The sequence below is a fragment of the Chaetodon trifascialis genome, chromosome 10 (assembly GCF_039877785.1).
Source record: "Chaetodon trifascialis isolate fChaTrf1 chromosome 10, fChaTrf1.hap1, whole genome shotgun sequence".
NCBI classification, from domain to species: domain Eukaryota; kingdom Metazoa; phylum Chordata; class Actinopteri; order Chaetodontiformes; family Chaetodontidae; genus Chaetodon; species Chaetodon trifascialis.
Genome location: NC_092065.1, coordinates 20118611 through 20144890, shown reverse-complemented (window position 1 = coordinate 20144890; position 26280 = coordinate 20118611). Strand labels below are relative to the sequence as shown.

Below are 26280 nucleotides of genomic sequence, written 5' to 3'. Positions count from 1 at the left end.
CAAGTATTTAACCCTTTACCGGACCTATGAGATTGGCTTCATGTCCATGTGAGGTTGTTCTTTCTCCATCCAGACTCTGTTGGGTATTGGATTCTACAGTTCTCGGCTCTTCGTGGGTGGTTGCTGGTTGTAGTAGCTTATTTGTACCCAGAACATGTGGTTTTATTAACTTAATAACGTGATGCTGCTAGGTTTCAGCAACCAGGTTTCATTCAGCCCCCCCCAGCTCCACCCACAGTCCACCTCTTTGCCCATTTTTGTATTAGCCAAGAGTTTGTAGGAGTCAAGCACTGCCAAGATGGCAATGACCAGAGCCACTGTCACTGAGCTTTACAATGGCTCTTCAGAAACCCGTGGGCGACGTCACAAAGATTACTTCCACTGATTTGTACAGACTGTGGTATTTCCCAATCCCATGACACCCTCAAGGATTACGTTGCAGCCACTGCAGCGCAATCTCCTTCTTCTTTGTTGGTTTTTAGAGGTTTGCATCCAAATTGTTTTATGACCACCTGCTACTGGAATGAAAAAATCTTCAATTCTCCAATTTATTTCAGATTAAAAAAGAAAAGAGAAAGAACATTTGTTCTCCTCCTTCATCCCATTAGGGGTGTAGGCCCTAAGAGGGCCTGGAAACCTTTCTCAAAAGCCCCTGCACTTCTTCTACGGTGACTCCCACAATATCCAACAACTTTGTCACAGCATCAACATCTATTTCTCTTCTCTCAGATTTCTTTTCCACTTCAGCAGCACAGCTAATCACCATGTCCAGAATGCTAAGATCTTTATCTTGTCCATTTCTTTCCTCGCTGCTTCCTCATGACTTCCATCTCTTTTTTTCTCTTTGGACAGGCTGCTCCTTCATGACTCTGCCAAACTGATTACACTTGGGTTCTTTTCTACAGTTTCTACAGTTTGCATATTTCATGTCCACATTTACCGCATATTCCTAAACAATGTTTACACACAATTGTGTCCAAATTTCCATCTGCACTGAATGGGTTTCAGAACAATTCAATTCAACAATGGTCAATCCGCTTCTTTTAACATCAACTAGATTGGCATCTCCAAGTTAATCCAAGTCGCAACTTCAAGTTTTCCAACAGAACTACAAATCTCGTCTTGCTCCAGTGATGTGTCATTCATGAACTCTATGAACCGACTCCTTTAAGTATATGATGGGGGCTGTTTTCATCTTGTCTTGGTTTGTTTTTTTGTTTTTTTTTCTATGAATGAGCACAAGACAGAATCATATCTGATAATATTTTGTTAAATCGATCCAGAAATACCCCACTTTGGTAATAACATTGAGATTCAAGTATGGTGAAACTTGCATATTATATATATGTATATATATTATATGATATGTTGTGGTGGTTGCCACAGTAATAAAATAATGACAAAATAATAAAATGTTTAATACACAGTGTATAATATCTTAGAATGTTTTTACATTATTTAAGGATTTTACAACAAACATGATGTAAAATTCTGATTAAAATTACGGTTTTTTTGTAGGCGAAGAGCGTTTATTTTGAAAGTCTTAACCGGAAGTGTATTTGTTTATTCAGGCTAGCTAGCTAGCTCGTTAGTGATGCGCTACATTGTGTAGCCCTGTGTGTGATCTGAGAAACTATGTATTTATCGGAATATGTATGTGTAAGGAGACACTGTGTTGAAAGAGGTGGTTTCAGGAAGCGGGTCACTGTGTGTCATCGTTGAAAAGCGTCGCATGTTGGTTTCCTCCAAATATGAAGCTGCCTGCTTCTTCTTGTGCTGAACTGCGGTAACAAGAGATGCTATTAGGCTAACTATCTCAGTGCAACCAGATGCCATCTGCTCCACCATAACTCCAAATGTAAGCACTTGCCAGCTTATAACTTGACTTTGTGTGACAGTGTATTCTCTTTTCTAGCTAAGACCAAAAACGTCAACAGCATAAAATGACGAGGACAGTAGTTTCTCTATATCTCCACTTCCATATAACGCTAAATAAGATACGTAGCTTCTCTGGGGCCTCTTGTATAAAGGATGCGTACGTACTGAAAGTTTGCGTGCGCAGGTTATCACTCACACGCGGGATGCGTAAAAAAGAACGCGACGTCAGAACGTGCGGACGGTCTCGCGAAGTGTCGTCCGGCGACACCAAAACTAAACTAAACTAAACCATATTTTTTTCAAAATGAAGTTTCCACTCCAGTTCCGCTGCTCTGACGGTGAAGTCGCCAATGAAAACCCATATTTATGTCCGCTAACACATCATAATACTTTGATCGTTTGTGTGGATAATGTGGAAAATGCTGTTTTTCCCTCATCCTCCGTGACTTTTTTTTTTTTTTTTTTTAATATGAGACTCAAATGAATGAAAGATGAAGATGTTAGCGCACGTCAGGGAGCGCACCGTTGCCGAGGCGCACAAAACATAAAATGCAGTGTCGTGTGGGCAAAGACACTCGGAGCAGGTCACGTGTCATTTGATCCCATAGAGTGTGTGTAATTAACTGATGTGTAATTTGACATCCAGTTTGATGTCAGACCATGTTTTCTGTGATTTCGACCATTGTAGGTGTCTCTGAGCCAGCTGCGTTGCCACTGCGTCAAACCACCAAATAATCCATCCCAGTAACCAGCACCTCCAACTCATACTCGGTGTTCTGCAGCAGGATTGGCCGTTGTTAATTGGACAGTAGGTGACAGAGGGGTGCAGTTATAGTCAATTATATAGTTATATGTGGGAGGAGCCAACGTGGGGTAAGTGTGCTAAATTTCAAGTTGATTGGGATGTATAAAGGGAAAGGTGGTGCAGGACCTGCTACACCATCTTTGAATATGAAAGCTGCGCAGTCTTTTATATATGAGGCCCCAGATTCTCGTTAGGATTCATTTACTACTAGGATTGAGGTACAGTTACAGTTAGGTGAGCTCTTGCTCAGTATTGTATTACCACTTTGTGTGTGCGTGTGTGTGTCATTTAGATGATGCCAGCTTGAGGGGACATGTCTGGCGCATTATGCATTATGGACAATGGCAAGCCGAGCCGTGTGTGTCGGCCCCAGCGGATCAGCGAGTCGTCCAAGGTCAGTGTGTGTCTGTGTGTGTGTCAGTGTGTGTGTCAGTAACAGGACAGATCACAGAGCTGAGTCATACAGTCAGACTCACATATACATATAAACAGACAGTGTTTCACTTCAAGAGACACTATAAACGTGACCTCAGACCTATAAGGAATAGTTTTAGCTTTTGTTATAAGCAGTAATCATATACATGTTACTCTCTGATGATGTAGTGCAGCGTGTAACTGCTTTGCCAGCTCCTTTGTCATCAGATCTAATCCTGCCCATCTGAACATTTTTAGGTCTTCATGTGCAAGGTAGTTAAAAAAAAGACAAGGCTACCATACGTCCTTATCCTAAACAGCTATGGTATAACGCGATCTCTTTAGCACCAGTTTCAACACAGATGGAAACAGTGGAAAAGACTGCAAACAAATTCATTTCTCTCTCTGGACATCAGCCATATATATTTGCGGACAGCTGGTGAGCTAACGTTAGCATTAGCTATGCGGCTACATAGCAGGGACAAACTGAATGCAGTGAAATAAGTGAAGTCTGTACACTGCTTTGACTCCTGTCTTCTACATTTATTATTGAATATAACATTGAATTCAAACATCTTTGCTCTTGGATTGCCTCTGCTAGAACAGGTTCGATATCAAAAGGAGACAGTGGCTGCCTTCAGTTGCGTTGTGTGTGATGACTAACCAGCTGACCACCACTCAGAGTAGCATGGACAGCGACTTGTCAGAATTAACCGGCCATGAGCAACGACTGGCTGGAAAGACAGGGAGTCCATTGAAGCCGTGAGAGTCACTAGAAGCACATTTACATCCCTTTGAGAGTCACTGTGTGGGTACATGAACTAGCATCTCTACTATGAGAGGCTGTCACAGTGTGTGTGTTTGTGGGGGAGTGTCAGTGCAAAGCCCTGCTGTTACACTACCAGCATTGCTGTTCGCCAGCCTAAAATATCTTGTTAAGCTCTGATTATGGCTCATGTGTTTGCTGCCACTGCAGAAGAACAAATCTTGCTCATTGTTTTCCCACCGGCCTCGTGCAAATGAGCAGATATGTGCGAGAGGGACAAAGTGGGCCAATGGTCAGCCCGGGTCATGCTATTTACACTTGGCGCGGCAGCTGACGTGCGAAATAGACCTCGGTGTCGTCACGGTTTGGGAGAGGCCGCAGCATTTGGCCGTTGGACAGCGGGTGGAATTGAATTGAATGAATCAAACTGAGATTGTAAAAGTGAAATATTGCATTTTGAACAGTGCAAACCCTCTCGGGAAAGGCCTTCATTGAACTTGTCGTCTGCGTTTCGTGGTGTTGTGTTGGCAGGTGTTCCGCTGGGTGGATCAAGCTGTGGAGGTGCTGCAGGGCCTCAACGAGCAGCGGCAGCACAGCCAATTCTGTGATGTGGTGCTGGTGGCAGACGACCAGAGGGTCCCTGCTCACCGAGCCCTGCTGGCCGTCTCCAGCCCCTACTTTCACGCTATGTTCACTTTGGGCATGAGGGAGGAACGCCAGGAGGAGGTACACAAGGAACACTTTCTACACGGGAAAATCAGAATCATCATTTTCTTCTTCTTTATTTTCTCTGTCTCAATTTCCGTACATATAGATTATTAAAAGTAATTTCATAGAGATAACTCCTATGTGTGTTGTTGGATGGTGCACACAGACAGTATCATATGTCCCACTCCTGATTAACCTCCATTGTCCTCTTCCTGCCTGCAGGTGGAGCTGGTTGGGATGTCCTACATCGGTCTGAACGCTGTAGTGGACTTCCTGTACAGCGGAGAGCTGCCATTGGATGGAGGAAACATTGACCATGTGCTGGAAGCTGCCCACCTTCTGCAGGTAAAAGCTGAACTGAATTTACAGAATAGGTTTTGAATCAGAACAAAGAAAGGCTTTTGCTTCACTGTAGGCCAGAACTCAGTGAAAATGCAAATGCAAGTTAACTTAGATGTTGTGAAGTATTGCAGTTGTGAGAATACTAAAACATGACCTAAAATTGAGGCTCATAGTGAGGGCAAGGCTCATAAGGGAAGTGTAAGAAAGTGTTTGACATTGATAAGCATGTCCTGGTTGTAACTACAGTGTGTTATAAATTATTTATTCATTGTATTCAAAGTGCTTAGAACTGCTTAATAAGAGAGGTTAAAATAAAGTGTCATCATTTAAATGGGCAAGAAATGTAAAATGTAATGCAAAAGTAAGAACGTGCTATCGTTCAGGTGTGGCGAGCGGTCGATTTCTGCTGCCAGTACCTGGAGAGGGAGGTGAGCGAGGACAACTACCTGTACCTGCAGGAGCTGGCTCTGCTCTACAGTCTGGAGCGGCTCGACACATTCATCGACCAGTTTATCCTCACACGCTTCGCTACGCTCTCCTTCACCCCCGATTTTCTTCGTGACATTCCTTTACACAAACTCACCTCCTACCTCTCCAGTGGCCAGGTAAATGCTCTGCACTGTTTGTACGGTTAGATTGGAAGTTTATTCTTGACCTTTGAAACAGCCGTTGAGAAAATAACCTCAGCATGACACAACATGGGACCCACGTCATGTTTGGAGAAAAGGGCTTAGATAATAAGAGTATTATTATAATAAACAAACTTTATGTATATAGAACAGCTCCAAAAGAACATTTACAAAGTGCTTTTTCATTCAACAGAAGGAAGCAGCTCAGCGAGCCAGAATTAAAGCTGGGAGCAGCAACGAGCAGGTTTCAGGCTTCACAAAGATGAGCAAAGTCATTTCAGCCTCTTTAATTCTCTTAAACGAGGTGTCTTTTGCGGATGATATTAAAATTTGTTTGATAAAAGCTTTACTAAAATCACTCGCAGAGGCAACTCAGGACCCGCTGTGTACGTGAGCTGTTAAAACAAGGGGATAAAATGAACTTACAGCATATTGAGCAGTGATCAGAACATGTCAGATGAGATGATCTAAACCAGGCATGTCAAACCTATTCCACAAAGGGCCGTGTGGCTGCAGGTTTTTCCTCCAACCAATCGAGGGCATGCAGTCTGATGAATCAGCTGTCTGAAGACTGTGATCAGCTGATGAAATGAGTGAAGTCTGGTGTGCTGCTGCTTGGTTGGAAAGAAAGCCTTCAGCCACTCGGCCCTTTGGGGAATAGGTTTGACATGTGATCTAAACCCACAAGATAAAACAAGATCATAGTATGGCCCTGACAATGAGTTGGCCCACAATTTAATAATCCACACTACTTAGTCTGGAAATAAAATTGCTGATAAAATTATATCCTGTTGCCAAAGAGACATTGTGCAGCCTCTGATGAAAGCTAGAAGCCGCCCTAATTAATCTCTGAGCTCCTCTCTTCATCATCAGGTTCAGCATGACAGCGAGCAGGCGCTTCTTCAGGCCACCCTGCAGTGGCTCAGCCAGAGCCCCGAGCGAACCGCCCACGCCGGACAGCTCCTCTCCCACATCCGCTTCCCTCTGATGCCGATGGGGGACCTCGTGGGCCGGGTGCTGCCGGCGGTGCGGGCCCTGCTGCCGGAGGAGGCCGGCTGCGAGGCGCTGGTGGAGGAAGCTCTGCTGTACCACGCCAGGCCCAGCGCCCAGCCGCTCCTGCAGACTGGACGCACCACGCTGAGGGAAGGAGTAGAGCAGCTGCTTCTGATCGGAGGAGAGGTACAGCTTTGAATTTTAAATTCAAACAAGCCAGGAGCAGAGTACAGCGTTACGTTGTCAAACAACAGAGGAAACAGAAAAACAACCAAAGCATCTTTCATAATGAAATCTGCAGACCATCACTGATAAATCACTGATTGTGCTGAAAAATTAGATCTCCTCTCTTTACTTTTCAAGGTGTCAGAGCGCGGAGAGGAGCTGAGCGCCAATGTTTGCCGGCTGGACGGTGAATCAGGAAGCTGGGAGGTGGAAACGGAGCTGCCGGCGCAGCGGAGCCACCACTGCCTGGCAGTGCTGGGGGGCTTCATCTTCGCCGCCGGCGGCAGCTCGTCCAGGGACAATGGTGGAGACGCTGCCTGTAATCTGCTGTACAGATACGACCCCCGCCACAATCAGTGGACCAGGGTACTGAGCCAAAGAGCCAGTTCTGTTCTTCTAATCAATAACTTTTCAGCTCACAAACATGCAAAGCAGAACATTAAACTAAGTATCAGAGTAAAAGTAGATTCACCCTCCAGCTGCCATTATTTATTCTTTTATGATTTATTGCTTCCTGTTTGTGGCTCGTTGTCTGTTAGTAGCCCAGGCACAATAACAGCGTGCTGTTTTTTTTCCAGGGGGCTCCAATGAACCAGCGGCGGGTGGATTTTTACTTGGGGGCAGTTGGAGAGTGCCTGATCGCAGTGGGCGGCAGAAATGACACTGGAGCTTTGTCATCTGTCGAGGTTTATTATCCCGCCGAGGACTGCTGGTCCTACGTGGCAGGACTGCCCAGGTAGGAGCACATGTCACTACTAGGGCTGCTATTTCATGGGAAATTTCTCTGATGGATGCGTTGTCATGAAATTGGATGCAGACATTTACGGTCCCCTGAGGACGTCTCCTCAGTGGCCACCTGACGTGTGAGATACACACTTGATGCTTCATCAACCAACACCTTAATACGATCAACAGGTCAAATTACTATGACAGGTTTCCCTCGTCGTCAAGTAGTATTTGTATCTTTCTCTGCAGTCCTTTGCAGCTCTGCTCTACTCCCTTATTATGTGTCGCGCGAACACAAACATGACTGATGCTAATACTGCTCTGTACCTGCTGGATGTGTAATAAGCAATGGTGTGCTAACATTTTAAACAAAACAGGCTTTTTCTATAGAAAAAGTTGAGCCCAGTCTGTTCAGAGTTGTCCTTAAATGGCCACTGCACAACAACCCCTTGAGGAAATTATATGTCCTTTCCTCTGGTAACAAATGTGGGCCAATATTTCAATTTTTTCCCCCCATTTAACGCTGAAGTTGTCAGTCCAGTTTTCGGTCATACAGCTGTTGTGCAGTGTGTGGCATAACAGCCTCAGGCCTGCTGGCATGGCTGTAGACATCTAGTCTTTCTGCTTATTTATTGTTTTGCCAGATTTTTCTGTTTTCTGTTCTTTAACTATGATTAAACTGTTTCTTAATCATAGTTTAAGTTCTAACAATCTTATTAATTATTTTTAACAGTCCTACATTTGGCTTTTTGAATTCTGTCTCTTCCAGGTTCACTTACGGCCATGCTGGGACAGTCCACCTTGGCATAGTCTACATTTCAGGTGGTCACGACTATCAGATCGGCCCATACCGCCGAGAGGTCCTCAGCTACGATCCATCACGGGACAGTGATCTGTGGGTGGAACGCCAGGCCATGTCTCTGGCCCGGGGCTGGCACTGCATGGCCTCCCTCAATCACCTCATCTATGCCATTGGGGGCAGCGATGACCACGAAGACACCACAGAGCGCTTTGACATCCTGCAGGTGGAGGCCTACAGCCCACACAGCGGCCAGTGGACTCGTGTGGCACCACTGCTGCTGCCCAACAGCGAAGCAGGGCTTGCAGTCTGGGCAGGGAGGATCTATGTGCTGGGGGGCTACAGCTGGGAGAGTATGGCGTTCTCCAGAGCCACTCAGGTGTACAACCCTGACAAGGGCTCATGGTCCAGAGGGCCAGACCTGCCAAAGCGCATTGCAGGGGCCTCCGCATGTGTGTGCACTGTGAAGCCTTCACCGTCGTCTTCCTCTCCGGAGAAGAAGAAGATGGGACGAGGAGTGAAAGGAACATCACATCCCACGTAACGACGACGATGAAGGACTTTCTCGATACGAGGCCCGCAGAGACGGGCAGAGACAGATCCTGATACATAAGTCTAATATGAAATCTCAGAGAGAAATTATTTTACATCAGAAGTATCAGAAGCATTTTCTCAAAAGCCCAGAAGCACTGGAGCATCACACCAAGGGAGAGGAGGAGGAGGAGGAGGAGGAGGAGGAGGAGGAGGAGGAGGAGGAGGGATACTGATAAACGCTGAATTAACCAGAGGTTTTCTTTGGCAAAGAACACCTGATAAATGTATTTTGACAAAAACTACAGTACATGAGGGACAGTGTTTGTAGACATTTGCATTCACAGCTACATATATTGTGAAGGTAGCAGTGGTTTTTGTGTCCTTGGTACAGTAGATACAAAAATATGTTTTAGCATTCAGGCATTTCTGTCGTTTTGAGGTCCGGAATGAGAGCTTGTAGAAGCTCAAAGGCCGGATGGTGGATTAGTATGAAGTGCAAACCTGCAAGACAAGCTGAGGGGTGGGAGTGGCCCTCTGGAACTCTTCGTCTGCGCTGTGGACAAATCTCCACCTGCACACAGGAAAGCCACCCGGAAGGATGACTTAAAACTGGGCGTACCAGCAGATTCTTTTGTACAAAGCTGATTTCTTCGAGCTGCCTGAGCTGTGAAAAAAAACCAAAAAAAAAACGAGTTCACTACAGTGTCTTTATTTTGGATTGCAGGCTTCACATAACGTGACAGCATGGCATGTAGCAACAACTCTTTTACCACAGTTAAGCAGTTGTTAACTAGCAGACGTCTGTCTGTTTGTATTAAATCTTATTAAATATTTAATGTTTCCAACCCTTGTTTGATTGTGATGTTTTAATTTTGAATGACCCAGGTCCTCCTGAAATCCTCCACCAAACAGCTTTTGTCCAATCATAACAACCATAACAGCACCAACTCGCTCTTAGGGCTGTTTTTCTCTACACTGCAGTACAAGAACGATGGATGATTTCTTCCGTGTCCTCTCAGTGAGGGTGCTGACTTGTTGCCTGGGATGTGTGGCTTTAACCTCAGTCTTTTTGCACAATGTCATGCGTGAAGTCAGCACATTTGAGATAAGACCTTATTAATCCCCCGTAGGGGAAATTAGGGATATTTTGAGGCTCAAGTCAGCCAGAGCGAGTATTTTCAGGCACTGATTTTACTGAGGGGGGATGGGAAAGATAAAATAATTCACTTTGCTTTTGTTTGTTGAGCATCTCCTACAAGAACTATAGTAATGAGCGTACTGTATGCCTGAGCCATAACACCGACAGACAGTTGGTTTTGTTGCGGTTCCTCTGTTGGATATTGGGTCAGATGACCGCCATGGTAGGCCAAATTCCCAAAATAATCAGTGATACTGCTCAGAATCCTCATTCCAGCTCCAATGTCAGTCTAACAAAGATACTGTACCCACCGCCTCAATACACTCATGGAAATGATTGTATTATTTTATAATTATACAGACAGATTTAAACTTAATGCACAGACTGAAAATCCTCGTCTGTACTCTGTTGAATGCTTTTTCAAGGTCCATCCAGAAATGCCTTCCTTAACACATCACGTAGACAGAGAGTGTGCGAAACTAGAATGTGCTCAGTATTTTGTGCATGCCTTTGTACGTCTTATCAAATTAAAAGAGAAAATCCAGCGATTGTGTGAACACAAGCGCGCAGTATTTTATTCATCAGAGGAAACAATTAGAAAAGTTAGCATCGCAGTTTTCAGCACAATAGAAAAGAGCTCATCAACGCCCTGATATTATTTATCACATTCATTGCATTCCTATTTGGAGGCTGAATCCTCTTCAGTCTTCAGATTCGTCTTCACTTTCACATTCCAGTATTATTCGGTAAACAAGCCACTGATGAATTCCAGTGTGTGACGCTGTAGGTGGACTTCATGCAGCTGGCCTCGGAGATGCTCATGCTATTGGCAGATCCAGTCTCTTGTCCTTTCTCTCCTCATACGAAAGGGTAGTACGGATGAGACTTGATCCTGAGAAACAGAAAAACAGCCATGACTGCGAAAAGAGTCGAACCTTGCAGATGACTGTTGCTTTAATGGCAGTGTGTCGACTTACTCATCCAGTAGGCAGGCTTTCCACCCTCGGTCCAGTCCTCTCAGTGCTCTCATGTCTTCATCGGTCAGGCTGAAGTCAAAGATCTGCACAAAACACCACCAGCAGTGGAGATAACATTTGGATCCAAATCCAAGTCAAAATACTTATATATGTATGTGCACACTCCAAGAGGCTGACAGGCTCTATGATGATGTGTCCTTAACCTTTCAACCTGCTCCTGGTGATAAACTTCTCAAAGCAATTAACAGTTGAAGAAGGTGCATCTCATAGATTAGAAGCACAAAGGCTTTAGTAAGAGGTGGAGGGGATGTGAACACTGCTTTTATATCTTTACTCTTTAAACATCAAGAGGGCTGAATTCAGAACATGAAAGAGGCTTTTTTTGGTGTGAATTCAAGTTGAAGTTTATGTTAGGCAAAGCTTGTTGTTGTTATTTGTTGGCGTTTTTTTTTTTTTTACACCCGTTTAAGAAGTCTGTCAGTCAATCTTTTTTTTTTGGGGGGGGGGGACATTTCTGCTTTATTTGTGATAGTGACAGTTGTAGAGAGACAGGAAAGGCAGGAGAGAGGGGATGACATGCAGTAAAGGACCCCTGGCTAGAATCGAGTCCTGGCTGCAGCAGTAAGGACTCAGCCTTATTAAATGGTACACACTGCCAGGTGGTACTGGGGTGCCTAGAGACAATTATTTTATACAAGCCAAAGCACCAAAGCAGCTCTGCCAGTGTGAATACTAGACTTACATTCATCTGGTAGAAACAATCAACAGAATAACTTTGCTCTGTGTCTGCTGGATCTGTAATAAGCACTTTCTTTTGAAAACATATTCCAATATCAACTTCAGAAGCTGGTCATATGACAGTGTTTTCAGGTTACTCTGTTAATCAGTTAATACAGTTTTAAATATAGACATATGAAAACACGAGCAGGGCTTGTTTTCAGAAATTGGGCAATTGGTAGGAGTGAGCGTGAGAGATCGCAGCAGTAAGTGGATACAAATGAGAGAGGACGGGGAGGTTTTTACCTTTGTGTTTTCAAGGATGTGATGAGGCTTGTCACTCTTCGGGATGACTGCAACACCCTGCTGCACGTGGTACCTCAGCAATACCTGGGAGAGCATCGCTGTTATGGACAAATACACACACATGTTCACACCTTTTCAGTGCTCTCACTCGCACTGACCTGTGCAGGGCTGTGTCTGTGCTTCTTGGCTATATCTGCTACGACTGGGTCCTCCAGGAGCTTATGTGGATCGGCGTCTTCTCTTATTCTACGATAGGTGAGATAAAAAGACCAGAGCATGGGATTTTTAATTCAAGATTTAGTAAGCCCAATGGAAAGATAAATTCAATTTCTGTTACTCTCCATATTTCTCAAGAAAATACTGCATCCTACTTCAGTCTGCATCAGAAATATTGAAGAACCTCACCCACCATCTGCATTATGAGCTGTGAATTTTATTACACTACTTCTTAATGAACTCCAGCTCAGAGGTTATAGATCACATACTGTAAGGCTTATTAAGATTTTAAAACTGGTGGCATAACAAAGAGTCTTGGGGTTGTGACGTCTGCTGACCACCTAACCTCACAGTCAGACAACATCATTAAGATCCTCCACAACATCTAAAGTCTTCTTTGGAACTCTTGAGAAGTCAAAGTAAAAGAAGTTTCTCTGCACAATGAGATGACAAGTTTCGTTTGGATGTGCTGATCCCAGGCGTACAGAGAAACCTGGAGACAAGAGTTTGAGTTGAGAAGCATACTGTGGCATTATGGAAGATTTAAAATGCCCATTGCAATATGTCTTTCTTTTTACATGCACTATGTCACAACTAAATGAAACCATACACTGCCCACCACAAAAGCTTGATTGGGTACTGTCAGATGGCTTTTGGTTGGTGTTTCATGCTTTTAGTTTGCAGAGAGTCCACTCAGCAAATAGATTTTTTTTGAAGGGTTCACAAAAAAAAAGGTAATGTTTTGTATAGGGGACAAAATGCTGTACAATGGTTCAACCAGACTGACAACTGAAAACGCAGGAAGAGACAAAGATACTTCTAAAAAGCTAAATTCTTGTCCTTTTAACATGTTCTCCATTTAATTATGACACAGTAAATACATAGATGGAAAGGAAATGGATACTGTATTACAATGTATGTTGTATTTCACTTTGTATTTATTTATTGTTTTGAATCATCCATATTGCAAACCAAGATTTATCCATTTTTTTGAATGAATGAAATTAAAGCGCAGATGGAAAAGCTGTATCTTTGAACTCTCTGAACTGACGCGAAGCTGTCAACAACGTGGACTAAATAAATGTGTCCTTTATGGATCAGACAATGATCTGACCATGATCACACCTGAGTTTATGACATCAACAGCAGCTCCCAGGTTCTTAATTCATGTGTAATCATCACTCTCTGTCAGTGGAGGGTGTGAGTGATGCCGTGTGTCTTACAGCTCTGGAGATCTCGCAGGTGAGCCAAAGGGGCTGTAGGCAGTCAGGGCAATGTTCTTGGATTTACAGAATTCTATCAGCTCTGTCTGCACCAGGTAAGGGTGTAGCTCCACCTATGAATGATATAACACCAAATAAAAGGTGTGCACATATGGATGCTGATGGAGACAGCTTGGTTTTAAATTCAGCTGCTGAACAGGACTAACATTCAGCCCCAGGAAGCTCTCCCTAAAGAGCAATGAAAGTAAAAGCATGACTCTGGCGCATTATATTACATTACGATAAGCTAGGTGCACCACTGTATGATGTAATGTGAGTACATCATATTATTACATGAACAGGCCATGCAGTGACATCATGTGATGATGCTATGTTGAATTTAATGCAACGTAAAGCCATTTTCACATATTCTGATTTTATACTTGTTCCTGGAATGACATTTCAGCCCCGCACAGGAACAGATTCTAAAACCAACTTGTAACCAGATTGTCTTGTCTTTTCCTCTTTCTATAATTTAATGTGAGTTCTACCAGGCAGCCCATCAGTTAATCAAAACAACCCAAATGATGTCAGACCATTCACTTCTTACTTGCACAATAAATGAAAGTATGGAGCATGACTCCATACCTGAAGATGTATGAGGTATAAGGCAATCAAAAAAAAAATAATTGAATGACTCAGACTTTCTCCTGCTTATGTCAATAAAGTAGCCGAATATACAGTACCTGATTGACAGCAGGAGGCACCCTGCACAGAGCAAGAAGTCTCTCCAGCTGCAGGATGTTGAAGTTGGACACACCGATGCTCTTCACCTTCCCTGAGGCTTGCAGGGCTTCCATCCCCTGCAAACACGACAAAGACAACCACAGTAAAAAAAAACAAAAAAACAAAAAAAAAAATCCATCCCCCATCCACTCAAAAAGACTTTTGTGGTTTAACTGAAAAACTTGAAAAAAAAATCACCCTTGTAGGACATCCAGCTGAGTTTAGGAAGTTATTTATATTCTGTTTTCTGTAAGTGGCATGACAAGCTGAAGTGATTGTATATCAGTCTAAAAAATGTGGATGTCTAAATATATCCTCTATGTGTACATCTGTGTAATTTCCATTCTCTGTTGACATTTCTATTACTGTTCCAGCATAGATTTTTGTTCTTATTTTTAATATTTTTCAACTGCTAATTGAGCTGTGGTGGTGCCAGTGCACATTGAAACCAGAGAGAGTACATGTGTTCTTACCCTCCATACGTCTATGTAGTCTATGTCAGAGGTCAGCATCTTTCCATCTTTCTTTGGGAAAAGCTCATCACCCATTTTCTAGGATGTAAAATAGCAGTCAAATAAAAGCTTGTTGGCAAAGATACGGTGTGTGTGTGCTTTCTTTAATGTTTAGAATTTATTCCCTCTCTCAAGGATATTTAGCAAATTTAAGAATAAAGCCAGAAATGACTCTAAACCTGTGCTACATGAAATTATCATGTGTCTAGCTGATGGATAAAGTCAAACATCCAGCAGGTTAAGATTCAGATATTTTTCTGAACATTGTATGCAGGTATTTTGTAGGAGTTGGTGGAGACCAAAACTGAGTAATAATTAAGTTATATTTGATAACACAACTTCAATGTCACACCTGCTCCACCTCCTCTTTTTTTCCTAGCCTGTGGCAAGGGCAGGATAAGAGATAGCAAAATTTTAATTCTGCCACACTATTCCAGATGTTACACTAAACCTTTAGGCCAACAGGGAAATGCACAAGGTAGAGATCCAGGTAGTCCAGCTGGAGATCATTCAGGGACTTATTCAGGCACACAGGGATGTCTTCTGGGGCATGATAGGTACACCACAGCTGTAAAGAAAGAAGTACAGAACAGCAGGGTTCACAGAAGAATTAAATATCATATATGATATATAATGCAGTAGATAATGCATTAGTTATTCTAAAATATGGTACTTTTTTTCCTTTTAGTAACGAAAAAGCTCATTTAAATAAATCAAAGGATTCAGGTTCAGTCAGGTGTTTTTTTTTTTCTACTGTTTGCAATTCAGAAAGGACAAAATGTCTCAGTTGTATAAACAACTGAAATGTAATTCCCCCTCCTCGTGTTGCACCTTGGCTCAGCGGTAACACCTGTTCTCCTCAGCACCCACCTTACTGACGATGAACACGTCCTGGCGCCTGATGATGCCTTGCTTCATCTTGGATTGCAAAGCCTTGCCAATATCAACCTCATTGTTGTAGCTGTAAGCAGTGTCTATGTGGCGGTAGCCAGCTGCAATGGCAGTCTCTACTGCACCCTGGATTGAGGTCCGGGGGAAAAAGGAGGACTGCAAGAAGAATAACATTTAAACATTTTGAAAAATGTTTTAGAGGTGCTGCTAGGTGAATTTTCTTCCCTTTGCACAGAATCAGGCAAGCTGTTTCCCCTTATTTCCAGTGTGTATGCTAAGCTAACTGACTGCTGACTGTAGCTTCATATTTAATGGACAGATATTGATTTTTTTCATCTAATTCCCAGCAAGAAAGCAAATAAGTGTTTTCCCCAAAATGTTGAACTATTCCTGTAAGATTTATCAAGTTCAAGGTACAGTTGAATAAGATTAGCTTTATTACCCCTACAGTCAGAAATGCTGCCATGGGACAAAAGCAATCAAATGCAACATAAACATACAGCAATAACTGGCAGTAAAACATAGTAGCATAGGAACAGTATACACATCTTGCAGAAACAGAGACAGCCAGACATTTAGATAAGGTTAAAAAAAAAAAGTCATAACACAGAGTTTTATATAGTAGGTATTTGTCTGAGTTTTTTGTACAGTAAGCAACAGGGAGTGTTCGGGTCATTGGACTATTATTCCACTGTTGTACACCACATGCAGTAATAGATTTAGAGCAGGTACCAGAGCTGTAGAATCTATAAAATCTATTAAGGTTGGGGTTAGTGTTATGTCAAGGTTTTGCTATCTTCATTTGTTAAATCCATACAAAAACTGAAAAGTAAAAATGGAAAGTCATGGTTTCACAGGACGTTGCCTGCTTGAACTAATGCCTAGTCCTCACATAAATGGGTATTTTTAAAAACACACACACACACACACACACACACACACACACACACACACACACACACACACACACACACACACACATATATATATATAGGTAGAGGTTACCCAAATGCCTGTCTCAACAGGTAGGTCTTTAACTGCCTTTAAAAGACTCCACAGAATCAGTAGACTGTAAGGGTATGGGCAGCAGAGGCAAGAGGCCCAATACTTTGCATGATCATGTGGGCTACCTTTTCTGCAGCAACTACCCTAAACTCTGTCTTACTAACAAGTAAGTGGGGTTGGGTATCTGCAAATAAATGATGAGCAATAGTGAATTTGCTTATTATTTGTCACGAGGGCAGCAAATATAAAGAGAATGACAGAGGCCCCAGAACCAAGCCCTGTGGGACACCACAAGACAGTGGAGACACAGAGTCTCCAATAGAGACAGTGAAACTTCTGTTGGTGGGGTAGGATGAAAACACAGTAATGCTATACATGATGTGCCCACCCAATCATGTAACTTCTCAATCAGGATATGACGATTGTCCAAAACTAGTGACATTGGTAGTACATTTTAAATGCCTCTGTTCCACAATAGAAGTGTCCTCAATAAAGTGTGTATGTATAAACATGTAGAAAATCCTGTTAGCAAGGTTAGCGCCAGCACTATTTTGGAGTTTTGCAAAAAATCCGGTTTCAATGACCCAATACTGCTCGTGTGTGTGGACAAAACACCAAAACACATTTTAAAAAAGCTTAATTTTGAAAAATACCTGTGTATGTGTGAACTAGGCATAAATCTCTCCTGGCACAATAACATCCTGGTGTCTTGTCATCATAATGAAGTAGCCAGGAAACTAGGGAGGACTAAGGAAGCCATATTTTGTTTTTTTTATAGGCATTAAACAAACAAACTATGTGTTAATTGATCAGCTTTAGATGTGCTCATGAGTGTATTTCTGAACATTGGTCAGAGCGAAGCTAGCTGTGTCCCTGTGCTTCCAGTCTTTATGCTAGGCTAAGAGAAGCTAATTGACTCATGGTTGTAGATCCATAATTATTCTTATTATTCTGTAATTATTATTCTCATTTAACTCTTGGCAAGAAAGCAAAACAATCTAATTTCCCAAAATGTCAAACTATGAACAACCTTCCATAAAGGAGACAGGATCTGTTTGCAGCCAATTTCTCTGCCAGGACAACCAACTGAAAATACCAGAAGTATTTTCATTTGCCTCACTAGGCAGTCTTCATTCATTACTTTATTCCACTCAACACTTTTACCTTAATGCATGTAACTTTTAAGAATCATTAAGAGCATTGCTCTTATGCAGCAGTATGCAAGACGACAAACTGATGGTAACTGGATTCTTGACAGTAAAAACAGATATAGAAATGACTGTTGAGGCTACCTTCCACGTCCCCAGACCGAGAGCTGGCATTCGTGTGCCATCATTCAGGTCTATGTTCCTGGCCACCTGAGTGTCCTCCACGGAGTTCATTTAGCCACTGCTGTAGAAAAACAGAATGAGAAACTCTGCACACACTAGTTTACTGTCAGGGCTTTCCTCTTCCTCTTTTCCCCTCAAACTGCAACTGCTGAGTCAACGTCCTTTTTCTTTGCCAAGTTCATTTCTCTGTGTCATGTGTTTCTTTCCTTTACTCTTTTTCTCCCCCTCTCTTTCTTTCTCTCTCGTCTTCCTGCCTTATCAGTGCTGCAGTTAATTATTGGACAACGCAGTACTTCACTGCTGTGAAGTATTTATACTCAGTAAGTGAGGAGGAGCATGTTGCAAAGGTCACTCTTCTCATAGGGGTAGTAGTGCACACACACACACATAGAGGCAGGGTGACATTGTCAGAAAAATCTGCTGTAATATTTCCTTTTCAACATTAGGTGGTGATGTTGTATTACTGAATTGTGCAGCTTCAGTACAAAGGCTGTAGATTTGAAGAAAAGTGAGTTGTTGTTTTTTACTGTATCGTCATAAAAGTCTTCCTTCCTTCAAATATAATAATAATAATAATGAAGGGTTCATTTGTAAAACAGATATCTTGATATTTATTAAAGAATGTTTAGTTCCAGAAGAGGAGATTGTGAAGTAGCATTGTAAATTAAATTAATGCCAATTTTTAAAATTCACATTTTCTGAATGTTTTTATTGCAGAGCTTTTTTATTTTTCCTATAAGAATATTCAAGACTGGATTACCAATGAACAAAGCAAGCAAACCTCTGGGTCCAAAAGCCTCAAATTCATTGTGTGTCATGTTTGTGCTAATATGATTATTGAAAACATGTTTGGACTCCTAATTATTGAGCTAAAATGATAAGGGGCTTAAGGTGGGTCCTGCATTGTTATCTTATTTTAAATATGTTTAATCCAATGAACAAAAAAGTGGTCACTAGGGGCCCATTGTGGGATGTGAACATTTCTTTATAGTTTCAGTTCTCATTGTAATTTGAAGACTTTATTGTAAATGTTAACATGATATAAAGATTCTCAACTTTGATGTCAGCAGGTGGTTTGAAGAACATGATAGCATAAAGTCATGTAATTGTCAGGATTATGCGTATCATGTATTATAATGCTTTCCATTTGCAATGGTCAAGCAACAGAGTGACAGTATACAGCCCTGCTATGAGAGTTCTGTCAGGCTGCTGTTGTACACAGTACAGTCTTCATAAGGCTCAGCACATTTTGTGTTCAAAAGTCCACTTAAAGTGTATATAACATCTGTACTGCTGAGGCAAATTGTGTATCTAATTATCTTTTATGATATTAATCAACACCAGTCATGTCAAAAATGTTTTTATTAGGTAACTATTAAGAAAACTACTAAATCAAATTTTGTGTCTATAAATATATGTGACACACAATTAATTTATATAAAAATATACTGAATGTTCTGATGAAGAGAATTGTTTTCTAGCACAAGCAAAGCATGCATACGATTATCAGTTCATAACATTTCTAAAAAGGGAGGCTCAAATTAATATTTACTTTCGCTAATTGTGACAGCAAAGAAGCCAGCTGGTGTGTACAGTATAGAGAGATCATCCTACAGTTAATATCAAAGAAGTTACATTATATAGTTACACAAAGCGTTACACAAATTATATAAATACATAAGACAAGTAGAGGTTTCTTGTATAAAATATAAATATTAGGTCTGCTCATTTCATATGGTTTACATAAAAAATTACACCATCAATGGACCATCAGATATGTTACCTCCAAGCTTTTTCTTGCCACAGTGATGACTATTAACACAGTTCTGACATCAGATTTCTGCACCTCTAACTTCATAACATGGTGGAATCAAATTTCAAAGCTGATTCCAGCTCTGCGTATGTGAGGATCAGTTCTTCCATCCTCCAGGCTTTGGTCTCCACAAGGTCCATGCTGTCTGTCTCGGCCGCTCTGCTGCATCACTGATCCAGATCATTGCTGTCGCGGCTGCACGGTCGATAGTGGTGCTGGCAAAACTCCCTGATCCGAGCACAAGCCTCCACCATCATCTCCTCCGGCACCGTCACCACAATGCGACAGAAGTTAGGATACTCAAACGCCTGGAAGAGGACAGAACATGGATACTCTTAGGTATTAAAGTCATAACACATGTTTGTCATTTTGAATCGAAGCTCGTAGGCAGATGTAAGGACAAATGGAAGGACAAATGGGTGAATGATAAGCAGTGACAAAAAAGGGATGGAGTCTTACTGAGGCAGGCAGACAGAAGACAGACTGCTCGGTTACCAGCCGTTCAGTGAAGTCCACGTCATTTTTAAAATCTGGAAAGTGATCCATGTCAATCCCCACCTGCACAAATGTGGACATACACACACAATTTTCTCTTAGAAGCAGCTCAAATTCATATTCAAACCTCTAGTAATTCAATAAAATAGTGTAGAATGATAGAAGGTTTAGGTTCACGTGCATGGAGGTGGGATTAGAATCTGAATGTGAAATACTTCTGATGTTACAACGTCCATTAAGTCTGGCTCATCTGGTGAATGTATATGTTTAATACATGTATATGATGTGTTTTTTTTTCCTGCTAAATGACTTTAGCTTCATATCATTTTCTAATACTTGTATCAGCCACACAAAGAGCTAAAAAATAATTAGCAATGGCTTTCTAAAATTAACGCACTAATTTGAGTTTAATTGTTTTTTTCCTTCTTAATTTCTTAGTGTGGCTGTAACATAACTGCTACTAATTTCCTGAGGATTTTGATATCTTTCATAATTTATAGGATAAATTGGATATTTCAGGACATTTTACCAAAAATAGAAACACACACACACACACACACACACTGTATATACATAAGTATATACATAAACTACAATACAATATATGGTTATCTTTTGGTATTGATCGATAAGGTACAGTCTGACTTGAAATCAAGTGATGAGAAAGTTTGATGTGTACAATCTGTCCCGTACCCCTTAACTACAAAGTCACCATGACACAAAAACTATGTGCACTTGTGTGTCCATGTTCAGAATAAACCACACACACACTTGTAGTACTGACCATGAGGTACATGGCTCCTGAAGGCATGACGGGGTTCAGGCCGGGGATGGTGGACAGCTCATTGTAACAAATCTCTGAGTTGGACTGAGGAAGAAAAGACAAGTCAGTGTCATGTGATGCATATTGCTGCAAGTCAGAACAAAAATAAATGAGACATTAAAAAAAAAAAGTTATAACAAAACAGACCACACATCATGAAATAGTTAAAAAGTTTAGTCACATAAAATGAAAATATATGTATATAGAAATACTTTTAATATCTAGAATGTGATTCTAACATATAACAGCTGCAGAATATATACATTTGCATATTTTGACCAGATATCTGAAAATGTAAATAAAACTATGAATTCAAAATCTAAGTGTTGTGATCAAGGTGTAAGTCCCAGTAAAATGAAGACACGGTAAAAAGTATAAAGATATTACTCAGTCTTACCTTCAGAAAGCTAATGGTCTTGTTGTAGAAGCTTTGAGGTGTGTTGTTGAGGATGCTCTCCAGGGCGCCCTGAACGATGCTGCAGGCCCCCAGAATACGTTGGGTCAGTTTCACCAGACCCTGCCGAATCTTCAGAGAGGACACACTGCATGTGTCAACTGGGTAAATCTAACAGAACTGAAGTCTTCCTATTCTATCTCTGTTAAAACAATGCACAAAAACATCTATGTACCTCAGATCCAAATATGTCATTCCTGTCATGGATGAGGATCCATCCCATCCTCCAACCGGGCACCAGCCAGCGTTTAGCCAAGCCGCCGCAGGAAAGGATGGGAACGTCACTGCTGAGAGACGCCATGGACGGACAAGCGGAGCCTGGGAAAACCTGAGGACAGGAGCAGGAACAACATGAAATGCGCTTAGTGTGACGTATAATGATATTTTATTTATTAACATTTGATCGCATAATATTTCATATTTATTCTGGGGTTGAGGGAGAGACTAAAGGAGGGATATGAGCAGAGAAAGGGAAGTAGAGTTAGGGGCTGGGGGTTGGGGAGGTGGGCGAGGGAGAGATTGATGACACAGTAACCACAGTGAGATATGCTCCTCCCACACAAAGCTGGATCCCATTAAAGCCAGACAGCATCTTTGACGCTGACCGGGGAACTGCCCCGCGTCCTATTGGCCAGACTGCTTTAATGACACAACAGCAATTGACATCTGAAATGTGCCTGTACAGTGTATATGTCAGCATAGCTCTCTAATTTAGAGCAATTTCTGGCTTGTGGCTGACTCAAGCATCCCTCATCTCTCTGAAATCAAGTAAGAGTGGTACACATTAAAACATTGTGAGCAGTATGGTGTGTGCAAAGAAAAATAGTATGTAAATGAAAATACATGCAAATGTATGAAAAGTGTGAAAAACGGTTAATTCTGTAAGTGTAGAATAATAATGGCTGACTCATGCTGGTATACAGAGAGGACCTCGACTGTGCAGACATGAGTTAAAAACACATAATTTACTGCTCAGGGGGGTTATGGGGAGAGGGACACAGGGGGTTATGCTCCACTGACTGAGCCTTGTTTGGTTGGTACAGTTCACAGATACCCTGCCCCCTTAGCCTTCAAACACTCAAATCATAAAAGAAAGCCTCCAACGCCACATCCCCAGCCCAGCTCTCCACCCACCACTACACGCCCCCAATTCCTCCCGCTTCTGCTGCCAAAACCCCATCCGCATTAATTGCAAGCACATGCAGGCGAAAAAGTGCCGAGTCATTCTGCTCTGCTGGTGTGAAATGTGAAATGGTGACATGTTAGTGCTGGTGGACTTTTCCACTCACAGCAAAAGCAAATTTCATTCTTCTTTGCGCAACTGATGGAAAGACGCTTTTTAATTGTTTATATTTTTCGTAGATGTGAGACAAAGTTTAATTTCTGGAAACCTACTGAGAGATAGAAAGACTGAATATTGGATTATTTGATATTCAGTGAATCAAAGGCTGAGCAATGCCTTTAAACATGATCCATGATTCGCATTTATCACCTTATCAGAATGTTGCCTAAGTGGAAAACTACTGCACCAGACAATTCCACTCTGGCCTTATCACCACATTTTTATTGAGCTGACAAACAACATTCAGCCTGCCTGTGAGTGTGTTTGTGTGTTCTTGCCTGTCTATGTGTCTGTGTGTACAGGACTCCATGCGCAAGTGTACTGTATATCTGTCTACATGTTTGCACGACCTTCAGCTTAAGCTTGACCAATACAGACTTCGTCAAGGCTGACATTGATCTCGGCGCTTTGGACGGAATGTGCCAACAATGTTGTTATCTGATTTCAACTTTTAAATTTGGTCATTTGTGAGTCATAATATCCCGTAAAGAACGTTGTAATATTTTGAGAAGTAAGTTGCAATACTGCAAAAAAGTCATGATATTAAAATAATGAAATACTCAGATACCATGAGAGGGGTTCCCCCAGGAATGAATTCTGGACCGAGCAGCACCATAATATGAGAAAACACTGTGATAAATCATCATTATATTTGAACTGGGTGTCACTTTGGAATGTGTGCATGCACGCAGCCTGAGCCTAAAATGCTATCACCCACATCCACGTCCACTGCTTGCCCTTGCTGACCTCGCTGCCCCCTGCTCATCCAGCGTATCCGCCTTACTGGTTGCTGCTTCCAGGCCTCATTCACAGCACAAGGCCTCATAATCCCCCCTGTGCTGATGTGGGGTTGTCCACCCACCATTCAGAGCCAGGGCAAATGCCATCAAATACCACCAAACCACTATCATTGTACTGAAAAATGTGTCTCGCTGGTGTTACAGAGGGCCAAGGCCACCTGCCAACCTGTACTCCGTGACTTGGTGTGTAGCTGTACTCACCATATCACTGTAGATTTCATCAGCCAGAATGGGGACACAATGTCTGGAGGCCACTGAGAAGAACAAGAATAATTTTGCTGTTACTCTGAGATGAGACAAATGCTGCGTTTATGTGATCGTCCAAATGTTAGTCTCTCACTTCAACTGTGATGGCAACTCAGAGTTTTTTAGGGTTTTAACTCTTGTTCCTGCTAAAGCAGAGTGGGGCGGAATTGCAGCTCACCTTTGATGATCTTCTGTAGGTGTTCCTTGGTGAAGACAGAGCCACACGGATTGGATGGGTTGGTCACAATCAAACAGGATGTTCTCTCGTCAATCAGGCTCTCCAAATGTTGCAGGTCAACCTCCCATGACTTGTCTGGCTGCAGATCAAAGTGTATGTATGTCAGGGTGAGGACAGAAACTTCATCGTGCAGGAAGTGTACCAGGAAGGTGAAAGGTATCCTTTTGTTGGCTGCCTCAATACTCTAACCCCCCCCCCCCCCCCCCAACTCACCAGCAAGTTGTACAGTTTGACCTCAATGCCCATGGAGACAGCCAGAGTCTTATATAAGGAGAAGCCTGGGCATGGGACCAGGATATTGTCCCCTGGGTTACACAGAACACTGATAGCCAGGTCAATGGCCTGACTGCAGCCGCTGGTCAAAATCACATCCTGCAAGGGAGAGCGGGTGCACTTTACTTTTAAGAGCATAGACACCAAAAGCAGACAGTTTGTTTGTTTGTTTGTTTGACCTGAATAAAGCCACTGCAACAAGCAGATTAACTTCCAAGACATGTACTTTGATGGACTACAATGTGATTTTAGGTTTATGTAATGATGAGAGTAATATTGCACATATTGTGTTTATAACATAATGCTGATAAAAGTAATTTTCATTTCGTCACAATATGGGAGCAATGCACTAAGTTGTCATATACTGTGACTCAGATGTAAAGGTAGCACTGCAAATGTAATGTACTGTAATAAACTTATATATTCAAGTAAGGATAACTTGAGTTTAACGACTTTTTACTCTTCTATTAATCAAAGTGAAGACTGATGATAAGTACTTGTTTTTCAGTGTAAAAGCATGAATGAAAAAGGTATGAAGAGTATGAGGAGTAAGCACCTCTGCCTCCAGTGGAGCCTCAGGGCAGCTGTAGAAGTTGGCCACTGCTTGCCGGCTCTTCAGATAACCTGCCCATAGACACAGAGAAAATATACAGGACATGCACACAGAGATGCATCAGATCCACAGACAGTGAAAAATCTAATCATATAACTGCCACTAATTTTTTTGGAAAACATGAGCATGCATTTAGATTCAGTACATTTCTCAAAAAGTTATTCTGCTAATCAGTGTGACTCACCAACAGAAGGAGCATAGCCGTTGTATTTTTGGGAGTCTATGGCATTTTTCATGGCTTGAAGCACTGCATCATCTGTAGGAAGGTTCCCAAACACAGTGGGATCCCCTGAGGAGCAAACGTGATGGTAAGCAATCAGTCAACAATGAAATAAATGTAAAAATCAGTGAATGGACAGTGTGCCATTGCATTGTATTCATCACACATTCATTGATTTACTTTGTTTCCAATCATAGAAACTAACTGGAAATCTAAGGGGATAGTTATTCTTTATTGATTATAGACACACATTATTGGATTGATGTATAAAGTGGAAGTTTTTCTGGATTGTTGGTAAACTGATTAATTCATTAATTATTACAAATTAACTGAAAATGTCCATTGAATGTGAGCGACATACTGGTATCTCCAGAAGTTTTTAAAGCACCTCTTTTGTGGTGCAGAAACCCTCTTACCTATGGAGAGTGCGATCATGGGTTTATCCGGGTTCGGGGTGATTTTCATCCCATCCACGATGGCCCTGATGGGATTGAGTGTGTTTTTGGCCATCTCTGAAGACTTCACTTCCCATCTCTGCCTGCGGCTCTTGGCTTTTGCCGGATACAAACTTCCATTCACACTGACGTGGTGGATGCCGTTCCCATGCACTCCTTTGCCATTGACTCCAGTCCCATTCAGGCTTTTGCCGTTGACAGTGCTTTTTCCGTGGACTCCATTCCCATTCATCTGAACTAAGTAAGACTTGTTATCCATCCTGGCATTGAAGATAAGGACGGACAATAAGTGTTAGAGCAGCAATGTAGTGATATTTCCAGTGATGGAAAATATATATATATACTCAATACTATCCTTCAGTTTAACGTTGAGGTGCTTTGAGTATACTGTTAGATGCTAATTTATACTTCTACCCCATTACATTCATCTGGCAGATATAGTTTCTAGTTACTTAAGGCATTTAGATGTGACTTATTAAATATAAATTATTACAGATTAGAGTGACCAATACTAAACACAATATATAAAATCTTCAAAATTAGCTCCCCTGCCACCAACTACGACTTAAGCATGCTCCTTTCACGTTAAACCGATAATAGCCCAGTAA

General features: G+C 41.9%; 3 protein-coding genes across 3 annotated transcripts; 1 reads left to right on the top strand and 2 right to left on the bottom strand.

Moving 5' to 3' along the window:
- The first annotated feature begins 1717 nt into the window (after nt 1–1717).
- klhl36 (kelch-like family member 36) lies at nt 1718–9661 on the top strand. Its single transcript, XM_070973209.1, has 9 exons — nt 1718–1858; nt 2976–3077; nt 4395–4589; nt 4794–4916; nt 5297–5518; nt 6416–6721; nt 6899–7126; nt 7339–7496; nt 8256–9661. The coding sequence occupies exons 2-9, from the start codon at nt 2997–2999 to the stop codon at nt 8827–8829; spliced, it is 1887 nt and encodes a 628-aa protein (XP_070829310.1). The 5' UTR covers nt 1718–1858; nt 2976–2996; the 3' UTR covers nt 8830–9661.
- Nucleotides 9662–10507: 846 nt separating this feature from the next.
- LOC139337813 (aldo-keto reductase family 1 member B1) lies at nt 10508–17988 on the bottom strand. The gene is made up of 10 exons (XM_070972586.1): nt 17862–17988; nt 15544–15720; nt 15125–15241; nt 14635–14712; nt 14122–14238; nt 13397–13509; nt 12116–12203; nt 11958–12041; nt 10935–11017; nt 10508–10849 (listed from the first exon to the last, which is right to left on the bottom strand). Exons 1-10 carry the CDS (start codon nt 17949–17951, stop codon nt 10816–10818), a joined length of 981 nt encoding a protein of 326 aa, XP_070828687.1. The 5' UTR covers nt 17952–17988; the 3' UTR covers nt 10508–10815.
- A 1892-nt stretch (nt 17989–19880) lies between these two features.
- tat (tyrosine aminotransferase) lies at nt 19881–25931 on the bottom strand. Its single transcript, XM_070972877.1, has 11 exons — nt 25634–25931; nt 25182–25286; nt 24941–25008; nt 24325–24483; nt 24052–24190; nt 23829–23881; nt 21661–21813; nt 21429–21557; nt 20993–21076; nt 20173–20271; nt 19881–20021 (listed from the first exon to the last, which is right to left on the bottom strand). Exons 1-11 carry the CDS (start codon nt 25929–25931, stop codon nt 19881–19883), a joined length of 1428 nt encoding a protein of 475 aa, XP_070828978.1.
- Between the last annotated feature and the right edge of the window lie 349 nt (nt 25932–26280).